General features: G+C 41.8%; 1 protein-coding gene across 4 annotated transcripts in view; it reads right to left on the bottom strand.

The window, feature by feature from the left end:
- Window positions 1-24,641, bottom strand: part of MTUS1 (microtubule associated scaffold protein 1) — a 159,161-nt gene that overhangs the window by 90,627 nt on the left and 43,893 nt on the right. For 3 of the 4 annotated variants that reach the window (XM_024759978.1, XM_024759979.1, XM_024759981.1), the window contains exons 2-3: window positions 12,462-14,713; window positions 6,943-7,138 (exon numbers count right to left, since the gene is read on the bottom strand). In XM_024759978.1, coding sequence (XP_024615746.1) covers window positions 6,943-7,138; window positions 12,462-14,558 — 2,293 coding nt within the window. In that variant the 5' untranslated portion in view covers window positions 14,559-14,713. Of the gene's footprint in view, window positions 1-6,942; window positions 7,139-12,461; window positions 14,714-24,641 lie in introns of those variants that run through there. The other variant, XM_024759982.1, reaches the window with a different exon arrangement.

Raw genomic sequence — 24,641 nt, 5'->3', positions numbered from 1 at the left:
AATCTGCACTCTTAACTCCCACTATTTAATCTCCAAATGGATTTATATCTACACCCTCTGCACCCCCGTCTCTATTTCAAAGACTACCGTGCCTGTGCCCTGGACACACCTGGATGCTGCCATCGCCTGGCTGTCCCTCATCCCCGTCCTTCATCTCTTTACCAGCTCTTTTCCCACAGGCTTCCTCACCCTCCACATGTTTTTACAGTCTTAAGCCTCAAACATGCACACACGCCTTTGAGGTGCTTTCTCAAGTCTTTAGTCTCTTCAAGTTCAACATGCCCCAAACTAACCCATCATGATTCTCTTTCTGACAATTTCTTCTTGCTGCTCTAGTCCCTGTTTCACCCCATGGCCACCCAGACAAGAAAGCTGAGGAGACACTTGGGACTGTTCACCACCAGCGAAGCTGACCAGACCCCTGTCCTCCAAAACATTTTTAATATTTTCACTCTGCTTTCTTTTTTTCTTTTTAAAAAATATTTATTTATTTGGGTGCGTCGGGTCTTAGTTGCAGCAGGCGGGCTCCATAGTTGCAGCTCGCCAGCTCTTTAGTCGTGGCATGCTAACTCTTAGTTGCGGCATGCATGTGGGATCTAGTTCCCAGACCAGGGATCGAACCTGGGCCCCCTGCACTGGGAGCGCGGAGTCTTAACCACTGTGCCACCAGGGAAGTCCCTCACTCTGCTTTCTATTACCAAATACTGGTGTAACTCTTACAAGTTTGTACCTAAACTATTAGAACTAATCTGCCTTGACCTTCCTTGGGGTTCACCCATCACTTACCCTAACACACAGCCTACTCAAGGCATGTTGACCCTGCCCTCCACCATGTTCCCCCAACACTCCAGGTCTTTCCTAAGGCTACATTTGCACCCCAGGGAAAGCCAGCAACCTTCCATGCCTGGCAAACCCCTATGCGCACATTCCAAGCCCAGTTCAATGTCACCACCCTTCTCCAGCCTTCCCTTGGGCTGAGTTAGTGGTGTTCCCTTTACTGTGGACACATAGTACTTCATGCAAGTTTCCATTCAAATCAAGCCAGACAACATTTTACACCTGTTGTGTAAGAGGTACACTGTGCTGAGAGATGGAAAATATAAAAATAACTAAGACCTGGGCTCTATCCTTATGGATATCTTCCAGATATGGAAGGAAATAATTATAGCACAGTGTAATAAATGCAAAGTATCACAGAGAACAGGACAGTTCAGCTGGGGTTTGAAGAATGAAGAGGTTGCCCTCAAATGGTTTTCTGAAACCACCGCCTTTCACCTCACCCTCCAACTAGTGAGTGCATTAAAAGGACCTATAAATCATGTTTATGTTCTCAGGATCTAGTAGGCTGCCCAGCACATAGCAGGCGCTCAAAGCATTTCTCGAATGGATAAATAAGACAGACTGCACAGTTTATGAGTCATTCCATATCTGGAACAGTCTTCTCAGAATTACTTGCCAACTACTGGAGCAGAATTGTGTGGAATGCCTGCAACATGATCAAGAATTCACAGTGACGATGTAAATGAGGAAGAAGAGAGAAGACGCTCATCTCCCAGGTGCCTCTAAGACCCTCCCTAGTTGGCCTCATGCCCAGGCCCTGGCCCGCTGCCCCCCGCCCCAACACACACACACGACAGCTCACTGGTCCTCAGGCTCCACCCCCCACTTCCTCACCTTGATCTTCGCACTTGCTGTTCCCTCCACGATAGCCAAATATTGCCCTCCTTCACCTCCACGTGTTGGCTCAAATGTCACCCTGTTTAACGATCTAACTCCCTTCCCTGCTTTTTCTCCTTAGCACTTATCTTACACACTAAACATTTTGTCCACGTGTTTGATTTTCCAACCAGAATTTAAGCTCCACAGGGGCAAGAATTTGTCTCTTTTGTGCACCTCTTCATGCCCAGCACTTAGAACAGTTCCCAGCACAAGCAGGCACTCAATAGATCCTTGTTAAATGATGAAGTGAGTGTGTCAGAACTACTGCATGTACGCAACGGACAGAGGTCAGAAGCGTAGACCCTGGGACCAGGCTGTCGGGCCTGTTCCCTGTCTCCACCAATTATTAACTTTGTAACTTTGGGCAAGTTGCTTAAACTTTCAAAACCCCAAAATCCTCATTTGTAGAGTGGGAATAATCACAGTACGTATACTTCATGAGTTGTGAGAGTTATCCATTCAGAAAGCTTAGAACAGCTTTCATTAGCATGCAAAACACTTTACTAGTATTACTTTTCTTATAGCAAGAAACATTGAGATACGTTCTTTAAAACGTGGTTTAACTACATCCAAATACAGAACCATCTATAAGCAACACATTAAAGTTGGCTTTTAGAAATAGTTATTAGATGATCATTTCCAGGTTTTTTTTTTTTTTTTTGTGGTACGCAGGCCTCTCACTGTTGCGGCCTCTCCTGTTGCGGAGCACAGGCTCCGGACGCGCAGGCTCAGCGGCCATGGCTCACGGGCCCAGGCGCTCCGCGGCATGTGGGATCCTCCCGGACCGGGGCACGAACCTGTGTCCCCTGCATTGGCAGGCGGACTCTAAACCACTGTGCCACCAGGGAAGCCCCATTAACTTCTGCAAGCGTGAATACATTTCTCATAATTTTACTTGCTATCTCTCAAACTCTTGCCTAGAAAGGCCAAAATGATACAAGAGTAAATTGAAATGATTTTAAAATCAATCTAACACTAAATGAACAAGAAATCAGTTTACAAAAACAACTGAGCTGGAAAGAAGAGAAACCTATAAGGGTAGGCAAGTCATTACAGGTTTGGGATGTTTATTTTACTAATCCACAATAAAATGAATTAACAGGAAGATTTACCCTTTTGAAATGGTCTTCAGTTTTCTGCTAGAGAAACATCTCTTTCATGAGGCCTTTCTTCAGGCTCTGCTATGATCAGATGGGCCCCTGAACATTCTTTTCCTCCAAATCCTAAAGCGCTTAAGGGCCTTTTCCACACCCCTTACAGATCCCTTTGTGCTGCTCCTTCATTGCTGCAGGAACATGCATTCACCCTCCCCAGGCAGTTTAAAGGAGCCCCAGGGCGGGGGTTGGGAGGGTATATTTTGTTCTATTTCTGTAATCCTACCTGGCTCAGGCTGGTCACTGGCAGGTCAATTACATGTGTGTATGAAGGAACACACATATTTATAATCTAAAACCTGGTAAGAACTGTCCTTACCTCTGAAAGAGGGTGGCAGGCGCTCTCTGAAGGTGCCTGACTGGATCTCAAAGTATTTCCTAAGCAGTTATTCAGCAGCATTAATCTGCAATGACCATGTAAAGTCATTTACATCATGGTAAATCGATATCTAATGTTAAGCCGAGAGCTTGACAAGAGAAATGCCACAGTTTCCCAAGTATCCAGCTGAGCATAAGAATTTGAATTTTTCCAAAACTCACGGTCAGACTGAAAGTGTTTCTTTAGACTAATACCGTGAAGGTTACGAGCATGGACTCCAGAGTCCTGTTACCTGGTCTGAATGTACTACCTCTGCCACTTTCTAGCTGCATAACCTTGACAAATTATTTAACCTCACTGTGATGGCTTCCTCTTCTATAAAATGCAGATAAGCCTCACAGAACTCTTATGAGGATTAAATGAATTTATAGGTGAAATGATAAAGACAAAGCCTGGAACTTGGTAAGCATTTAATAAGTGTGAGCTTCTATCACTGGCATTATAATTATTATTAGAAATAGTTTCCCTTACTTATCTCATCTTATTTAATTAAGTGGTTGAAACACATACATACTCCAAAGAAACAAAGATAGTTTAGATCTGGTTTGTTATAATCACTTATAATCTGGTTTCAGATAAACTTCCAGATTTTTTTTTTTTTTTTTTTGCTGTACGCAGGCCTCTCACTGTTGTGGCCTCTCCCGTCGCGGAGCACAGGCTCAGGACGCGCAGGCTCAGCGGCCATGGCTCACGGGCCCAGCCGCTCTGCGGCATGAGGGATCCTCCCGGACCGGGGCACGAACCCGTGTCCCCTGCATCGGCAAGTGGACTCTCAACCACTGCACACCACCAGGGAAGCCCCAAACTTCCAGATCTTGTTAAGTTACTTTTTTATTTCCAGTTTTAATGAGATGATTGACATACATCACTGTGTAAGTTTAAAGTGTACAGCATAATGATTTGACTTAACGTGTATTGTGAAGTGGATTACCGCAGTAAGTTTAGTTAACATCCATCACCTCATTTAGATGCAGTTAGAAAACTTTTTTTCCCCTCATAATGAGATTCACTCTTAGGATCTACTCTCTTAACAACCTTCCTATATATTATACAGCAGAGTTAGCTACAGTCATCATGCTGTACACTAGAACTGCCAGACTTTGACAAGTGAAATGGAAAAGTGCCATTGGGTTTAATTACAATTCTTTCTCATATTCATTTCAAAGCTTCAAGAAAATGGCAATTTCAACTCCAGGTCTGGTTTTCTACTTAGTTCTCTGAAAGGATTTATTGAAAACCCCAAGTTGGCTGGAACATTTCTGCTGGTTACCTTTCAGGAGACTAACTTTGTATGAGCACAGAGGATATCCATTTGGTTTCAATTTTCTAAGACACAAACACTTCATTGTACAGTAAATGGCAATATGCGCTCAATGATCCAAAAGCACATTGTTTTTGCTTCTTGATTTTCTGTTCTACTTTTAACTCTGTGACGATTAAGTTTCCTGTTCTCCACGACAAAACACCTCTCAATCTACTGTGAGTGTCCAAACAAGTTAGTTGCTATTAATATTTTAAAAACATAACACAGCATAATCAAGTTAGTCTTCCAACCACTAAAATAAAAAAACTCAAATGCAAATCCACAGAATTTCTGTTTACACTGATTTTTTTTTCCATTTATATATGGAAAATCACCAGGTAAGAGATAATTTAATTTTTAACTTGGATTAAAAACTCTGAATGCATAGCTTAGTTATTAAGCTTATTTATACAGGTTAATAAAAGCTCAATAAATTTCCTGTCTTTTCATTAAGACGAAGCAGACCTAGTTTTCCCTCTTTAAGGCATGGCATTATGTAGCATACAGTAAAGGGACTTCAAAACTGTGTCACTCCTTGGTGGGATCATCTACATAAAAGAATCCCATCATTTACAATACATCCTGGGTACTGGCCTAATTTCTTAAAAGTGTGCGCTTCAGGTTTTCTGGGATTCGAGCACCTTGTGGTCCAGAGAATCACACTAGTAGCAGCCACTACTCAGAAAATTAGGTGAGCTCCAAATTGTCCCTAGAAAGATAAGGACTGCAAAAGCTGACGGAGCCTGACATTCTCCAACCCTCCTACTTCACAGAAGCCCAGGGAGCGGAAACGACTAGCTCATGCAGCTCCCTGTGGCCATGGCGGTGCTAGAACACAGCGCTTCTAACAAGAGGCCAGGATGCCAGCGGCCAGGGCCCTCTGGGCCGCCAAGCCACAGGTGCTGCTGACACCCGAGTAGGAAGGGGCTCCCCGTCATCTGGAAAATCCATAAGCCTTGTATGGCAGCGACAGTAAGAACCAAAGCTTTGATCTCACTTATGCCCCAACTCCCCAAACTGTGGCAACATCCAAAATGAGGATTGTTGCTTCTCCCAGTGTCTTCAGTGTCTCTTCTGTTTTCCTCCCAAAGGATGAACACTTCGAGCTGACAAATTCCTCCTTCCCACTCAGTTCCTCTGGGGATGGAAATGGAAATGTGTGCAAATCCCTCTTCCGCCAGCCATACCTCTTCCTGGGTTTGCTCCCCAGGACCCTCAAAGACCTTGGTGCACAAGGCCTGATTTATTTAGGCCTGAACCTAAGTAAATCATCCTTAAAACACGTCTGCATGTTATAAGCTTCACAGCTTCATAACAGGATTGGACAATAAAACCTAAAAATACTAAGGTGTAGACAGGTAAAGAGATCCCCTGAGGATTTAGTTGGTTTTGTTAGTTTCTGCAAAATGTTCTCACATGTGTGAACACCTAAGTCTTCAGGCACTTTTTTTTTCCCCAGACCATTCAACAGCAGTCACTATTTTTATAAGGGAACTTACTTCTAAATCTATCTGACATGCCTTTCATTTGCTCAGTGTTGTACCTGCTCAAATGAGGGGTATTCCCTGCAGAGTTCTGGTCAACTGGAACGGCCAGCAGGCTTTCTGTTTTAGTCCCTATGAAAAGGGCTGCCTTTCCCATTTCCGGTTCTTATTTTACACAGAGAAATGCAAACCTCTGCCAATTTAGGAAGACACTTAACAGCTACTTTGGAAGCTCTCAAATTTTATAAATCGAACATGACTTTACTACTTCTAATATACAAACCAACATAAATCAAAGTTTGTATTAGCAAAGTTTAACTTCTTAGTCACCCTCACATCCCTGAAGATTTTATAATACATCTTTCCGTAAAATTCAAGAAAAAAAACTAGTCTCTTCATACATGATGAGGGCACATTATGAAACTAGTATATCACACCAGTATTATTAAGCAGTTTACCATTTGTAAAACATTTCAAAGTGAAATGACAGACATTACATGAAATTTCTAAAAATCTTATATGTTCTGGTATAATGTTATAAGTCATAATTCTAGTTATTACTTTAAAATGTATATCTCAGAAATAACTAAAAAAAAAAAGAAAAAAGTGAAATGACTCGTATATAACAAGTGCCCAATTGTGTGTGTGTGTGTGTGTGTGTGCGTGTGTACGCATGCTTCTGAATAGCTTTTACATTACTTTATGCACATCTCTCTCTCCCCAACTAGCCTTTATGTTACTCAAGGATCAGGGCTGTGTCTTAGACTTCTTTTTCAGTCTTCCCTGTGCAAGATGCTGGTCCACAAAAGGCTAAGTGCTTTATCTGCTGCCTGATAGGACTAATTTTACATTCAAATAATTCATAAGCTGCTATAAAACACAACTGAATTATTTTATGCTTACCAGAACTGGACACACGCCTTATCCTCTGGGGAGATACGGCTCGATCAGAGTTGAGATTTCTACTGTCACTATTCCGCCTCAAACATGAAACAGAAGGTCCCACTTTGGCTTTCGGACCAGGTGTTTTCCTCAAAATGGAGCAGTTGGGCTTGGCTAGACTCCTACCTGAGATGGTTGCAGTTTTTGAAGCAGAACCCTGTGGAAAAAATAATGAAGGTTTCAGTCCAGATCATACCTTCCCCACACCACCTCCTGGTGGGGTTAGGTATGCAGAAAAACACAATTTCTGTCTAAGCAGATATGCCAGATGGACATTTAGTTTTCCTTTTTACTATGAAGAAATTTAAACTCTTCATAGTTTACTCTTTGATTCGTCATGATCTGCCTTTTGTCCCCATCAGGGAAACTGTTCCCAAGGTGACTGATGCCACAAATTAAATTCAAGCTACAGCTTTCAGTTCTTTCCGTAGGTGCCCTCTACATGGTCTCCAATGCTGATGATTCCATCATCTTTCTTTGGTTTCTCTCACAGAGCTCTCTCCTGGTTTCCCTTCTATCTGTCTGGTTATTCCATTTCTGGGTCCTGCTCTTCTATACCTTCAAATGCTGGTCATCACAAGGGTCCTCAACTTGGCCCTGTAAGCTTTCTCACCATATACTCTCCCCACATGATCTTGTCCACTCTTTCCACTGCCACCTAAACACCGCTGTATCCCAAGTCCTCATGTCCAAGCCAACATTCTCTCCCGAGTTCCCCATATATTCAGTTTCTTTCTTCCTCTGCTTCACTTAGCATCCATCAGGCACCTCGACTTAACAATGTTGACAATAATATTATTGTTATTTTTACTGATCAAACTACAGACCTTACAGAATGAAAAAGAAGTTCGAAATGCACAATTCATTTAATCCTAATAACCCTACAAGGTTGATACTTTCATCATACTGCATTTCACAGCAGAAGAACATGAAGCAGTTTCTAAAACTCAGATGAATTTTACTCATCCATCTCACAACTTAGCTCTTCTCATATTCACCACCATGTGCCCAGGCACCCAACTCACACAATGAAAGCTATTTCTAGGGGCTTCCTTTCTTACCTCCTAAGGCCCTCTGGATGTCATTCTCACCCTTCTCCATCAGCCTTAGTACAGGTTGCATCATTTCTGGGATGCCTGGAACCATATCCAATTCACCTCCCAGTCCCCTGCTAAGGCGATCTCTCTCAAGTCCAAGGAGGCTTCCCTCCGTCTCCCAGATAAAGTCGACTCTTCCAAATAAGGCCTTTTGGATGTGGCCGCCCTGCCACCCTCTTCAGCTTGCTCCTTACTGTTCACGGTTCTGCACCCCCAGCTCCCATGATACTCACTACCCTGCGTCCCCTAACTGAGAATGTTTCTTCATCTTTGTACACGTTATTCCTTCCACCCAAAACACCCTTCCATTCATCCTTGATCTTTAAGCTTCAGCTAGTGACCAACATGCTCTCTCCCCTAGAAGCCTTCCCTTCCTTGACAAGTGTCCCCATCGCCACCACCCTACTCTACCATGAGCAGGCTAGGGAGTCTATACACACTCCCAACTGAGGACCTAATACTACCCACTGTACTAGGCACTAGGTTCAGCCAGGGGCTGTGTCTTTCCTTCTCTAAATCCCAACCATCACTGTCATATAGAGCACGAAGTAGGCACCCAATAAAGGTTCTCATTCTACGTGTAGGAAATGAGAGCCTGAGATGTGCTCAAAGAACAAAGTTCAACACCATAAGCTATAATTTGTATTCTCCCATCAAAGAAAAATTGAGCCTCACAGAGACTAAGTAACTTGCCTGAGGTTATTTTGCCAATGAATGGGTGGAGGTACAATGTGAAACCACATCAAACTCCAAAATCGATGCTCCTAACCTATACGTTGACTATTCCCCACCAGGACCATTCTTTCTTTGCTTAATAAGTCGTAAGTGCAGGACTTCCCTGGTGGCGCAGTGGTTAAGAATCCGCCTGCCAATGCAGGGGACACGGGTTAGAGCCCTGGTCCGGGAAGATTCCACATGCCTCAGAGCAACTAAGCCCGTGCACCACAACTACTGAGCTCTAGAGCCCACAAGTCACAACTACTGAGCCCACATGCCACAACTACTGAGGCCCGCGTGCTTAGAGCCCGTGCTCTACAAGAGAAGCCACTGCAAGGAGAAGCCCGTGCACCGCAACGAAGAGTAGCCCCGGCTCTCCGCAACTAGAGAAAAGCCCACGTGCAGCAACGCAGACCCAATGTAGCCCAAAATAAATAAATAAATTTATTAAAAAGTCATAAGTGGATAATTTCCCTTAGAGATACGTAAAGCCCCATGTTGATGACATACACTAGGTGGATTAAAAACTAAATTAAATAGGGCCATATCCTAAGAGAACACTGGAAAGCAACATAAAATTGGCCAAAAAAAGCAGGCGATGGACACAAAGGTCTTCTCCCTCTATCATAAAACTGGCTAAGGTAATGCCCCAGAAAAACCTTTTAAAAAGTAAACCAAACTTTTACCCAACTTACAAAGTGAATCTTTAACAAATTAGATTTGTTCTGCCTTTCAGAACCAACATTCCATAGAATTTTGAAAGCCTGCCGTGTGTGGAGCAGAAAGGGCCAGGATTCAAGTCAGGGGACCTGAGTTTGAATCTCAATTTTACAACTTACCAGCTATGTGTGTGTGTTAAGTAAGCACTTAGGAAGCTTTAAACTGTAGCTAACAAATTTCCTGTTGTTACTGGCAAGAGTAAATGACAGTGTATAAAGCACCTGAACATTTCTGAGAAAATTAAATGATATAATATACATAAAGCCCCAAGCAAAGGGTTTGGCCCAGAGCAGTCATCGAAAAAAATATCCACTTCTTTCCATTTAGATAATTCACCATCCCTTTTATCTAACATACTATCACCAATATATAACCTCTATAACGGGGAGCTATACTCAACCTGCATCAAATTAAAGTCAAATTCCTTTTCCAACAGAAGCTTTCTGAAGTTTCAGGTAAACCCCGACCAAACAGCTGGGAGGTTGCAGGCAACCTAAGGATTCAGTGAACTCAAGGCCTAATTTGTCTCAAGACCAACAGAGCACATTGAAAATGCACGTTTCTCCAGCACTGTCTCATCACAGAACCCGGGCAGATTCAGAGCCTCTGGGTGCTGCTGAAATGACTAAGAAACATAGGGATTTGCCTACAACACGACGCAAAGGCTCACTCATTCAACTCTCTACAATAAATACAATGCCTGTGGCCAGTGACGGTTTGCTGGGCCCCTTCCCCATGATACACGGAAATGTGTTAAGAGGTGAATAGTGATATTAGAGGGAATTGCACATGAAACATTATCATGGGGAAAAATGAGTTTTTAATACTCATCAACAAGTAAAAGTGTCAGTACTGAAAATATGGAAATCCTAACTGCAAGATTCCTAAGATGAAAAGTGCTTCTTTCTCCAGTACTGGGATCCACTTCAATGTGATGATTCTATCACCTTACTTCAGCATCACTCCATAAGCCTGAAAGACAGGCTTTCATTCCGCGCATGGGAAACAGAAAGCTAAGACTTACTCTCAATGCACATATCAGAAAAAGTTTTAATTTCAAAATTACACAACCAATTTATATGCAAGGAAAATGTTATTTAAAGAAACTTTATGCTAGGTTTTCTGACAGTTGGAGATCAGTACACAATAAAAGTCTCCCATAAATCAAGGAGGAATAAATGTATTGTTTTCATGTATATGTATCTATAAACACCAAACTAAGAATGTTGCGTAGAATTACCAGAGGTTGTCATTTAATTTAACAAAGTATCTAATGAAAAATTGTACAAAATGAGTTTCCTAAGTCTGACTTCAAAAGGACTTAAAAATAAAAATCTGAGTTTTGGGCTTCCCTGGTGGCGCAGTGGTTGGGAGTCTGCCTGCCAATGCAGGGGACGCGGGTTCGGGCCCTGGTCTGGGAGGATCCCACATGCCGCGGAGCGACTAGGCCCATGAGCCACAACTACTGAGCCTGCGCGTCTGGAGCCTGTGCTCCGCAACGGGAGAGGCCGCAATAGTGAGAGGCGCACGCACCACGATGAAGAGGGGCCCCCGCTTGCCGCAACTATAGAAAGCCCTTGCACAGAAACGAAGACCCAACACAGCAAAAATAAATACATTAATTAAAGAGCTCTCAGTGGTATAGCATAAAGAGAAGAAAAGCAGGGAGCAGAATAAAAGTTACAGTGAAAGACCATTTATATACTCAATTTAAAAAAAAAGAAAGAAAATCTGAGTTTTGAAATAATGGACAGTCTCAGTGGCTTAGACATCATTGCGGTGGGCCATTCTTCCTAAAAGGAAGATTTACTATGAACGCCAAAGCATCTCTAAACTGAACTAGCTCAAGAATATCTTCCTAAAAGGACCTAACAATTCCCTATGCACCCTCAAAACACTTAAAACAGCCCTTTAACACTTCACCAAACTACACGTGTCGTTCCGCTCAGACATGAGCCCTCCACACAGATAACTCCCATCTGCCTTCCTACCCTGGCACCGACCTCCACTCCTGGCCCAGAGGACAGATGCCCAGGAAAAGCCTATGTGGGGCTGGAGATGCATGCAAGTCCCCACTGCCGCAACAGCACTGAGGATGAACACACAAAGCCCAGAGCAGCCTCCCAAATGCTTCCAACACTCAGAAAGCTCGTTTCTTCATGCTAGAGTCAAAACTATATCCATGCTGGAAAAAAAAAAAAAATCTTTGAAGTGCATGTGAATTCTTGTTTAAATGGAACCCCCAAACATCTGCCAGGTACTGTATAAAACATACTACCTTTTCACTATACATGAATAAAATAGGTTTTATTTTAGTACCGGGAATCAGTACATTAGGACTGCAAGAGACCTCAGACATCTACTAGCCCAACCCTTCCACCTCTGCGTCTCAAAAGGTTACTTGCCCAGAGTCACCTTAGCTAATCAGAGGCAGAATCCAGAATCCTCCTGTTCACAGGACAGGGCTCCACTACCTGGGGCAGCTTCCTCAACAGGCGACCAGGAATTATTTTTATGTTGATACTGTTTACCGGCACTGCCTAGCCATTTCTCAAATGTGGCCCAATACATTTGTAAGTTCATAAACAAAACGTTTATTTTTTCATAAATATAAAATATAATCAGATATTTAACTTCAAATAACTAATTCCACTAAAATATTAAAGTAACCTGTTCTTTCAGCTTACTATTAAAAGGGATGTTGATACTCAATACAAAATACTGGACTTGAGGTTTTTTGGTTTTTTTTTTTATATATGCAGGTAACCAATTAACATTCTAAAATGTACTGACGAGACACAGAATTACTGAATAACACAGCAATACCTGAAAGCAAATCTGCACACCTAGTTCAGCAATGTTATTGACTATTAGTGGATAAGCAATTGCTAATACATCTCTCCATTTCCACCACCATTTCCTGAAGCGGGCAGAAATTTCACTTACCAAAAACAGAGAACCATAGTCAAAGGTCTCATTCATAATTTCCTTTTTTAGCTCTTGTTTTGCCATCGGTGTCCCATTTTCTTTTTCACCCTTGTTTTCAGGGCTAATCCTATCGATGTTGGAAGTATAGGACATTTGCAAACATTCTGTGCTTTCCATTTTAATAGGGAGTTCACCTTTGATCTTCTGAAAAACTGCAGCCACGGACCCAGTCTCACATGCTGAATTGGAAGAACTTGCTTTGTCAACGTCTTCCTGATTCGATTTCACGGCAGGTGTTGTTCTTAGAACTCTGTGTGAAGCGTTTTTAGAATGAGTTGTAACACGCACAGCCTGGCTCGTAATGAGTTTATTAAAGTGCTGCTTATGTGTCTTGTTATTTAGGATTTCTGCTTTTGTGTCTGCATTCAAGTCAGACGTTGGTGTTTTTCTCAAAGCTGTCGATGGTCTTGAGGAAGACACTGATGAGGGTGATGAGGCCCCAGTTAACTGAGGTCGGGGTGCAGCCTTTGATAGAGCAGGGTCCTTGGATGGTAGCACTGGTCTGGATACAACTTTTGCTTTGACATTCTTGAAGTTTGGTCTTGGGTAACTTATAATTTCAGTCTTTCTAACTTTGCTGCCTAGGGGGCTATTCGTTTTGGTGGCTGATTTTCCTAGGTTAGGTTTAGACATGCTCATCGGTGCCCCCTTCAGGTTCGGTAAACGTCTAAGCTCTCGATTACTCTTCTGCGCTTTACTCCATTTCTCCGTCGCTTCAACAGGTGAGAGAGAAAAGGTTGCGTTCGTGGGTTCTAGGACTGGCGTGGACATGCAAACTATGTTATTTGTACTAATGACCATATCATCTGCATCCCAAGTCAGTTCAAATGATGAAACCACCTTTTGTCCCGGCGGGCTATTCGGTATCAATTCTATGGTATGATTTCGGGTTCCCAAGTCCTTTTCATTAGAGGCAACTGGTGTGTCTTTAGCCACAGTGACTTGATGTTCTGGGTCCAGCACTTGGGTTTTGCTTTTATCAAAAGCTGGCACCAGTAAAGGGCATTCATCATCTATAAGACAATTGGACACTGTTTCTCTTACATTTTGGCCCATTTCCTTTTGCCCATATGAGCTCTGTGAATGTCTCTCACTATTTGGTTCATCTTTAGATGAACAAAAGAACTCTTGTAATACAGACCCACTGGGAACATCCATGCCATCAGAAACTGGTGTTAGAGCTTGTATCTCCTTTTCTCCGCCTAGTCTTTGCTGTGCCCCATCTGGGTACTCACTGGTGACCTTTCCCGAAGAACAGTGACAGTGATTTTCAGTATCTGGAAGAACCACATCAGTTTGCATCACCATGTCAGAAAATGCTGTGTAAGTTGTGTCTTGGGCCTGTGATGCTGTAGCTTGAGGGTTTTCGAAGCTGTCTCTATCATAACTCATTTCTCTCACATATATCTTATCAGAATGGGAAGGTGGAGGAACGCAACAGGATGAAGATGTATTTCTACTTCTCATGCTGGTTGGCGGCAGGCTTGCAGTGGTAGGCAAAGACTGACTCTTTCCAGTGGTGTCATGTGTTATGAAGGTACAGTTAACATTATCCACTTTCATGTCAAATGTCTGGTTTAGCGCCAAGGCAGTAGGGTTTTCTGTACAGTTCAAATCATCATCGTTAGGATTCCACACAAAAGGCAGAGACGTCTCAACGCTCTGGTCCTGAAATGATTCTAGGGAATGACAACTGTTACGCAAATCTTTGGGTTCCTCTGTATTTACAACATGTGCAAAAGACAGACATGTGGAATCCTTGTGCATATCTAACATCTCCTTACTAACAAAATCACTTGAAGACTTTTGGTGTTCAAGTACTTCAACACACTGAGGGTTTAAAGAAATATTTTCACCAAAGGCCACAGCAGAGTTGGTTTCATAATCAACCACCATGTCATCTGGGTTGGCAGAATTCCAACTCACATTATTGGTTGAAGAGTTTTGGGTACGTGGTGATTTTTGGTTGTATGCATATGTGTTTCCATTTTTATCACTGATAAATAAGGACTGCAGTTCATCTTCTGTCTTGTCATCTGAATTATCATCATTCATCCTGAAATATTAACTTTAAACCTCTGCCATTTTACTTCTTCTTTAAAACCTTTTAAATGAGAGGGAAGCAAAATGTGTCCATCTCCTAAGTTTTTCAGCACAGTTGAAAGTTTCTTAGTCTAAGCTGTCTTGAACTTGAAATGATTTGTTGTTCCCTGGAAGAAATAAAATGTTTCACTCAAGTGAATATTAGAAAGTTAACAAGTCATCAATCGATTAATTTCAATTGCTTTCTTTTTACATTTAAAGAACCTACAACTATGGACAGGGGTGATTAAGATATTAGCTAAAGAATCACCCTCTTTTCAAACATACTTTTTCATTTGAGGAAATGGGCAGAATGGGCTGCTAAAACTGCCCCCTCCCATCTGAGATGCCTCTGCCCTCACTCACCATAATAGAGAAGGAGGCTAAATCTGACAATAGCCTTTCCTTCTTTTTGGTTGACAGAGTGACTACTGGTCCTAATTTACCTAGGACGGTCCCAATTTATGCCTGTTGTCCCAACATAATTAGAAATAATGCCCTTTTCATTTTCAGAAAAGTCCCCTATTGTTTCCATGAAGAATGATTTCCAGACAGATTAAGCAGGTAGAGCACATAAGCTAAAGATCAACAAAGATTTAGGGCCCTAGCGTTTCTCTTTCCCATTTTCACTGCCTTTCTCAAACACACTCCATTTCAAAGTTGAAAAAAAGAAAAGCTGTTGATTCTTCAGAGTTAAAGTGGTATTCTATTGAAAGTACCTAAAAATGTTGAACAGAGTTCCTGTACGACACAGCAATTCTCCACTTAGGTATCTACTGAAATGAAAGGAATACATCCAAAAATTTGTACACCAATGTACATGGTTCGGTCCCCCCTACAGGCCACCAAGAAAAAAAAATGTACATGATTTGTAATAGAAGCATTATTCATAACAGCCCCAAAGTGGAAGCAACCCAAATGTCCATTAACTGGTAAACAGATAACAAAATGTTGTGTACCCATACAACGGAATATATTTTTCAGCAAGAGAAACGAATGGAGTATTGATGCATGCTACAACATGGATACAATGTTATGACTTAAAATATAAATAAAAGAATATTATAAGTAAAAGAATATATAAGTAAAAGAAGCCAGCCACAAAAGACTACATACTATGGGATACTATTTACATGAAATGTCCAGAATAGGCAAATGTATAGAAAGCAGATGGGTGGTTCTCTAGGGCTGAGAAGGGGCACGAGGGAAGGGAATGAGGAGTGACTGCTGATTGGAATGTGTTTATTTTGAGGGTAATAAAAATGCTCTAAGGGTTATGATTATGGTGATGGTTGCACAGAGCTGTAAATATACTAAAACTATTGAATTGTACACTTTTAAAAAATCATTAAAAACAACCCATGAGGGGCTTCCCTGGTGGCGCAGTGGTTGAGAATCTGCCTGCCAATGCAGGGGACACGGGTTCGAGCCCTGGTCTGGGAGGATCCCACATGCCGCGGAGCAACTGGGTCCGTGAGCCACAACTACTGAGCCTGCGCGTCTGGAGCCTGTGCTCCGCAACAAGAGAGGCCGCGATAGTGAAAGACCCGCGCACTGCTATGAAGAGTGGCCCCCGCTTGCCGCAACTGGAGAAAGCCCTCGCACAGAAACGAAGACCCAACACAGCAAAAATAAATAAATTTAAAAATTCACTACATATGTCAATATTAAAAAAAAAAAAAACCCACGAAAGCTTTCAAATCCAAGGATTTTTGCAAAAAACTAAAATTTTATTACGCTTTTGATTATACTGAAGTGCTTAAGAAAGGCCCACATATTCAAGCTAGGACTGCAAATACCTCATATAGATATACATTCGCTTGAACTGACTTTCTAATCTTGGTATTTAATGTCAACCAGGTATCATGGTTCTGTTCTGAAGAAATAAAATATCCATGAGGAAAAATATGACATTCTGTAAACCTAGAAATTTGTAAATTAAGAGTAGATCTCATTTTTCTATTTTGCAATCTTTTCTCTGTATTCAAACATACTTCAGTGACCTAAATACAATGAGGAGAATAGGAACGATGGAAGAACTGAAAGGATCAGTATCTTTGCTAACAGTGCTCCGGATTTCCAGCCATGCATCCTGAAACCAGCTTTTACCAGGGGCAAGAAGAAAGGCTGCAATGTTTATGTCAGCAGCACGCAGGCACACGCATACAAGAGATTCTGATCCCAAAATAAGTGCTATAGGAATTGTATGCTGGTAGAAAATTTGTCTCTTTTTCCCCACCATAGCTCTTTAAGTAATAAGGAAATCACTGAAATAACAGATTTTGGCTAGCACCTTAATAAAAGTTTTATGAAACACAAATTATATTTTTAATCCTCAGGTATAAAACAGGTTAGAGCTAAATGTTTAAATCAGGAAGTCCATTTATTCATTTTTTAGAGTTACGTGGGGGGTGTATAATTTCACAAAGCATGAAATATGCTACACCTTTATGTTTCCATAAGGCCAATATTCATTTACGAGATCCTGGTATAAACAGATAGGAGCACTGCAAACAGAAGCATTTAACATAAATCACAGAAGTTATTTGCCTGGATAAAGAGAGTCATTAAATTCAATTGATGGAGCTTTACTTCCTGAGCTCCCTCTTTCAAAGTATACAAAATATGATTTTAAAAAAACTGAAAAAAGTAAAGAAAATGGTTCGTATGTCAAAGCACCTCAAGTTATTTTTAAAATAAATGTATAATAGGATAATTTACACCACCAGTTCCATGTCCTTCTATGTTTAGGTTGTTTCTAGATTTATCATTAAATATTATTTATTTATAAACAGCACTGCACTAAATATCTCTGTAATCTTTGACTACCTCTGATTGTTGCCTTTGGAAAAACTTCCTGGAAATAAAAGCATTACTGAGTCAAATGATGATTTTTGAAGGCTCTTAAAATAATTTGTCAAATCATTAATAGAATAAAAAGGCAGGATTATTAACAATGTATATATTAATAAACGTATATAAACTGAGTTTTCTTTTAAAGCTTGTGCATTTTGTTCAGCGTTGTCTCCCAAGAACTTTCCCAAGCTACTGTAATACAAAAACATTTCTAACAACTGCAAAATTCCACTAAAGTTAAGGTTAAATGTTTTAGATTTATAAGTCAGTAGATTGGGACTTCCCCGGTGGTCCAGTTAAGAATCCGCCTTCCAATGCAGGGGATGCGGGTTCGACCCCTGGACGGGGAACTAAGATCCCACAGGCCACGGGGCAAACTAAGCCCGCGCACCACAACTAAAGAGCCCGTGTGCCACAACTAAGACCCGATGCAGCCAAGTAAATAAAAATAAATATTAAAAAATTTTTAAAAAATAATTCAGTAGATTACAAAGAGTAATAGGAAAGAAAAGAAACCATCAGCCTTCATATGACTGCTTAGCACCCTTGTGTTTATAATTTTTTAAAATTCACACATCCAAGAAAAAAAAAATCCCAAACTCGGTGAGCAAAGCTATCAAAAAAAAAAAAAAACCCACAAAAAAAATGTATTCTGAAGAAAACTTAAGGAGAATTTTGGTATGAAATAAATTTACTGAAGTCTTTTCTACTTTTGTAGATAAGAGTAAAGAATTAGAGGTACAGAGATTTGGATACCAAACAAATTCTGAAGTTAAGCTTATCAGTTCCAGGATTAGTTGGAAGATCAACCTCAACATTCACTAAGGAGAAAAAATAGCTTCAAGTCTCCATCTCATCACTACAGACAAAGCCATGGGCAGGAAAGGGATGACCAGGCTTCCCTCAGGAATTTTGTCAAAAAAATTAAAATTTAGCCTTGTTGTCTTATGGCCAATCTCACTCCTTTCCTGATATAAGAATAGTACCTAAATTTCTACCACTTGCTGGACTCATATTCTTTGACTTAATCTCACCTGACCCATGACGCAATGTCTTTATATTTCTATGATTACAATGTAATTTGTAAAGCCTTCAAAGTTACTATCTTGGGAACGTTTTTTACTAAAGCAAAATCAAAGATGTTTAAAAAAGAGAAAGAGAGAAAAGGTTGGACTAAATCCTTCTCACCCAAAGGGTTAATTTCTCAAGTTGTCGTTCAGTAGCATTATCTATCAGAACAAAGCAGAATGATTAAATTTCCTTTTTAAGAGAGCCATTTGGGAAAATAAAGAGATCTTTTTCAGAGAACAATCTGTACGAGAGAGAACAATTTCCCTACTTATTAAGATGTGGGAATATGAGAGGGTAGCTCCTCTTGAATAAAAAGATTAGCAGAATATGTATTTCTATAATGATTTGTAAGGTTAAAAGTTGATAGATATGTACTAAAAGAAATGGTCAATGAAAAGCACTACTAGTGCAAGATTTGAGCTATTTCAACACCTTTGGACAAAAATAAGGTTAGTTTCTAAATCTTAGCTTAAGAAGAATGATTGCTCCCCACAGATAAAAATCCATTATCATATAATTGAATACATTGACATTGTCATTAATACTGAAAGACATTTTAGAGATCCAATTCAAATTTCCTCATTTTACAAATGACGAAACCACTTCTAAGAAATAAACTCCATGGCTGGACCAAATTAGCTGCTAATGGCAGCTTACTGTTAGATTATACAATAGTTATGTGCCTTATTTGTCAACTGAACTGTAAACCCAGTAGAGGCTTACACCATCAGTAGGTATTTTCTACATCTTCCTATTACATGCAATGTCTAACACAGTAATTTGAACTTAACACAGCTAAACTTGCTATCCCATATGCTAATTATGAAATAAAAGAATTTGTTTCAAGTCATATTTCTCTGAAGCCATAAACAACTTTAATTTTACTCCTTATTTATGTCAAGATATGGCATACCAGTTTTTTAATACAATTATAACTTACAGCTTTAAATGACAGAATCATGTCAGTCGTCTTAAGTTTTTAAGAACTCACTAATCACAACCGTAGTTCAGCTCTCGAGGCTTTAAAACCCAAAATATTACCTAATCTTCAATGTACTGTAAAACAAAAAGACACACGCACAATACCTAAACTATAAATTTTATTCTAAAGTCAAAAACAAAGCAGTTGAACAAAAAGTCACCGGCATGTGTTACTAGTATATTCATAAAGCTCTACCTCCTGTTAAAACCATTCAAGGTGGCTAATAACTTTTCCCCTTAAGCCTCATCATATTACTTTTTTCACAATTCAGGGTTAAAGTCCTAAATTAGCTCCTGCAACCTACCTTTTGACAAACTCAACTTCCTCAAGCACTGAGCTTAGTAAAGTACATCTTACACCTAGGAACAAAGTACTGGTACAAGCATACCTAGTCACTGGTTTCCTAAGAGTATAATGATTTCCAGTGAAGCCATTTAAGTAGGGGGAAATCTAGAGTTGGTTTAATGAATTTATAAATGAAGGCTATGGACGTTCCACAACAAAGTTGAACTTTAAATCATTTACAAAACAAGTACAAATCAACTGGCTGCTTCTGAAAAAATGCAGATTGAGTCAGTAGGTCATGGGTGGGGCCTGAGATTCTGCATTTCTACCCAGCTCCCTGGTCATGCTGAAGCTTTTGGTTCCATGGACCATCCCTGGAGTAGCAAGGATGTAGCAGAGAACTCTGAGAAAAGATTGCCCACCTAGCCAACCAGATCAACACAATAACTGTACTGTCAGAGCTAGTTACCCTCACATCCAACTTTAGAATATGTTCTCTAACTGGAAACAGACGTCCCTTACTTTTGAACCCCTAATTTATGCTTTTGCACTTTCCTCTCAGATAGCTAATACTCCCTCTATGGAAAATAACTGAAAATTTTTATAGTCATGGAAGATGTTGCTTCTAAATCCTACTTGAGTTTATTCCTTCCATGTGGAGGGAGTTCAGTGAGTATAACATTCCTGCCCTTTTTCTGTCCTTTTACTCACTCCATCCAGAAGCAAGAAAGTGACTTAAATGGATTCTGTAAATTCAGGAAGAACTAGCTGGGCAAGGACTAGGATAAGGTGAGGGTACCATTTGCCTTGGGCACTAAATATAAGACAGTCTCAGTAACAGTCCCCCCAGAGCCTGAGGCAAGGGAAAAGTCAGTAATACTGACCCTGTCTCTCCTTTAAATTTTTGAGATTTTATTCATCGTGGATTTTTTTACATGAATTCTGATTTTTAAAAATAGTGATCGGGGCTTCCCTGGTGGCGCAGTGGTTGAGAGTCTGCCTGCCGATGCAGGGTATACGGGTTTGTGCCCCGGTCCGGGATGGAAACAAAAAAAAAAAAAAAAAAAACCAGTGATCAAGGTAAATAACATTTAAAGCACTAAGGTTTTGCTGGCCTCACTCTCTTCACCCTAGTCCCAGCCCCGCTGCCCACAGAGAACACAAGCTCTCTTCTGTTCCCCACCCCTACCAGGAACAGGCCCTGTCCCTACAGTGGAAAGGGGACAGGGAGGGTGGGAGAGGCCTGCCCTGTTATCTGCACCATAGTGACCCATGGGGAAGTGTCTCTCAAACGCAGTTCTGTTCTTCAAACTCACTTTCATCTGTAACTGATCTATAATTACAGATGAAATTCTATAATTATAGTCTGTAATTATAATTCATCTATAATCATCTATCCACCTTACTCTGTTTCTTATTTCTCAAATGGTTCATAACCAGAGAGGGGAGGAAGGCAAGAATAATACCCGAGAATCAACAGCCCATCCTGACCACGTGTCGGCCACACTCTGGAACAAAGTCCAGGAGGCCAGGCCCCTGAGAGCCAGACATTTACCTTCAGTTGCTGAATCGGGGAGTGGGGGGACCACAGAATCCCCCAGGAAGAGCTAGCGTTGCTGCGGCAACCCAAGGAAGCTCGTGGGGCTTTGGGCTGCGGCTCTGCACCCACCACTGCAGGAGGACGTGCACACTGTAACCGCCAGCTCGGCCACTGTGAAGAGCAGTCGCCACAACAAGGTAGTATTTACTGGGCCCCCTCAAAGCTGTCAATATGTTACACTAGGCAACAGACCATGAGAAACAAACAAGGGGTAAAGTGTGCAGGAACAAAACACACGTGGGGTAACTGGGGCTTCTACTGTGGCCAAGGTGGACGTGCTTAGGTTCAAGCCATCGGCCAGAGGTTCTATCACACTGGTGGCTCGCAGCCTGTATCCCGTAATCCAGCTCACTTTTTCAGCTGGGATGTTGGTTTTAAAATAACACAGACTGGGCGAGAGGCTTTAAGCCTAAGACCATACATTCTTTTGAGCTGAGTGAGAAACTCCAGCTCACAGCAGCACTGTCCTTGGGTGAGTGGCTGTCTCCATGGAAGGGGTCTGCCCAGGTCTGCGGCCTGAGGAAAACAAGGCCTGGGACGCACATCTGAAGCAAAGCCACTTGAGTCTCGGCACCAGGGCAGGCTGTTAGCAGGCCGCCTTCCCGTGCAAGGCACACAGCTGCACCTTGAATCACCCCTGGCAGGCGTGTGCAGAAAGCAAAGGCTTCAGAGGGCACAGCAAGGCAGCAGCGGGCCGACCAGCAGCTCGGGTGAGGCTCAACTACAACCGTAGGGAAAAGAGTCGCGACAGGCCCTTTCAGACACTGGTGGTCTACGGAGTACATTCACGGCTTTAGAATGGCAAAGCAGAAGGTTCCTGTGTGTTCCTGTGTTCCTAGAATGTTTCCAGCTTTCAGCTGTTAACAACAGATCTGGTAGGTAATACAAATTATCCCAAATTCCACTCTGTATTCAAAGACGGAGGGGGGGTACGGAAAGTGGATGCGGTGAGCTGGAATCCACATGGCTTTTCCACAGTTTCAAGTCACACACCTCCAAAACAAAGTGTTTCCAATTAGCACTTGATTGGATAATTAAATACTAAGGGTAAGTCTTCCCTAAGACTCAGGCTTCTTAGATTTAAGTAAATCCAGAGAAAGAGACAGTAGAAATAGCTCCATGGCACAAACGTGAAAATGACTGCTTGTAAGAGAGGGAAAGGTGTGTCCTAGACCGGGCGTCCTGGTGCAGCTCGATGACCTTAGGAAACACCAAAAACTGTTTTAGAAACTACTGCTCAGATATACCATTCCCTGCATTACTATTTCAGGGTTAGGGGATTGGGCTGTTTTCAAAATGTGGTAGACTGGGAAGAGCGAGGAAAATAGGGAACGAGATAGTTCTGTGCCCGCCGGTATGCGCGTCACACGCTGGCTGCTGAATCAGCACAAGTTTGCAGTAATGACGCCTCTTCCCGGGAAGCGACCGAGAGCACACGAACTCCGCCTAGGTTTCAAGATCACTCTAGCCTGACAGGACCAGACTAAGACACCAGTAAGGATGCCTACTGAAACTTAATTCTGGCCTTTGCACTCGAAGTCTGCAGAAAGTCAGCTCCAGAAGGGCAGGATTTTTGCACCCCCCCTCTCCGATCTGGTTTATTTTCCAAAATATCACCAACACTTGGAAGAGTACACGGAGTGGTTTTTTAATAAACAGTTGCTGAATTAGTGAATGTATGAAGGGGCCAAGAGAATTTGATTTTGGACTTTAACATATCTGGATTTTCACTTGCAAGGTTAGGCAGTCCTACAATTTTCCCCTGGGAACATGACAGTGGTAGAGGTTTATGTTCATATTTAGGCATCCCTATGTTATTGGCAACTTAACTTTGTCATTGGATCTCACTGTACTTTGTGGGACAACATGGCTGTATATCATCTGAGATCACAACGAGGAAAGTAAAATTAAGCCCTGGGCACAGAGTGGCCAGAGTTGATATAATTAACGCACCCGTCAGAGCCTGCAAACTGTCACCTGCCCAGACGTGCTAGGAAAGTACCCAAAGGGACAGTGCTTTCACTGGGGAGCAGCCCCCTGAAGGTATGAGCGAGGCACTGGTTAACCATGGGCTAACTTCTAAGTTCAATGTGTTAAGAGAACCAGAAGCAGGGATGCCGGGGGTGAGGCTGCTTGCCGTCCCTGATGGCTCCTTTCATGTGGGAGCTCCATTAGTCTATGCTTCTTGGCTTCAATCTGACCCTTTACTTTCATCCTGCCCTGGGGAAGTACAGGACCATATCCGTCTAGGGAAATGGGGAAGAGCAGGCAGGGCAGGCTTGGCTGACGTCTGCCCACTGTCTTCCGAGAGTGCGTTGGCCTGCGGGGAGCACAGGACCCCACACTTCAGGAGCAGCCCGGCCATGACTAGGAGAACCAAATTCTGGGGTGGGCTGTTAGGAGCCCTCTTCGTCTCCCACCCTGGAAAGCAGCCTCCCAGGAGCCTTTAACAGGGATGATTTGATAGCTCAAAGGCCAGTTATCTTACTCTGTCATACTTCTCCGTTGGTCCAAAACCCAGATCAACAGGGGTGTTACTTATTGGACACTTCAGTGAATATTACATAGTTTTAGTTTTCTTTAATTCCTAGCTTAAATCTGACTTCTAGAAGTCCACTTTTTAGAACTGTGGTAAAATATGTGTAAGATTTATCATTCTTAATTGTACAGTTACACGGCATTGAGTACTCACAGGACTGTGCAAACATCACCACCGCCCCTCTCCAGAATTTTTTCATCTTTCCCAACCGAAACTCTGTATCCATTAGACACTAACTCCCCATTCTCCTCTCCCACCCCTGGCAACCACGGTTCTACTCTCTGTCTCTATGAATTTGGCTACTCTGGGGACCTCATATAAGAGGAATCACACGATATTTGTCTGTGTCTGGCTTATTTCACTTAGCACAATGTCTTCAGGATTCATCCCTGTTACAGCATGTGTCAAAATTCCCTTCCTTTTTAAGGCTGAATAATATTCCACTGTACTTATAGGCCACACTTTATTTATCCAGGTATCCACTGATGGACACTTGGGTTGCTTCCACACTTTGGCTACTGTGGACAATGTTGCTGTGAACATGGTGTACAGATATCTCTTCTCTGAGACCCTGCTTGCAGTTCTATTGGGTATATACGAAGTGGAATTGCTGCATCCTACAGTAACCCTATGTTTCATTTTTCTGAGGAATTATAAAATCGTTTTCCACAACATCTGTACCATTTCACATTATCGGCAATGCACAGACTTCCGATTTACATC

This window comes from Neophocaena asiaeorientalis, unplaced genomic scaffold (genome assembly GCF_003031525.2).
Source record: "Neophocaena asiaeorientalis asiaeorientalis breed wild unplaced genomic scaffold, Neophocaena_asiaeorientalis_V1.1 scaffold521, whole genome shotgun sequence".
NCBI classification, from domain to species: domain Eukaryota; kingdom Metazoa; phylum Chordata; class Mammalia; order Artiodactyla; family Phocoenidae; genus Neophocaena; species Neophocaena asiaeorientalis.
This window is presented reverse-complemented; position numbering and strand designations above follow the sequence as displayed.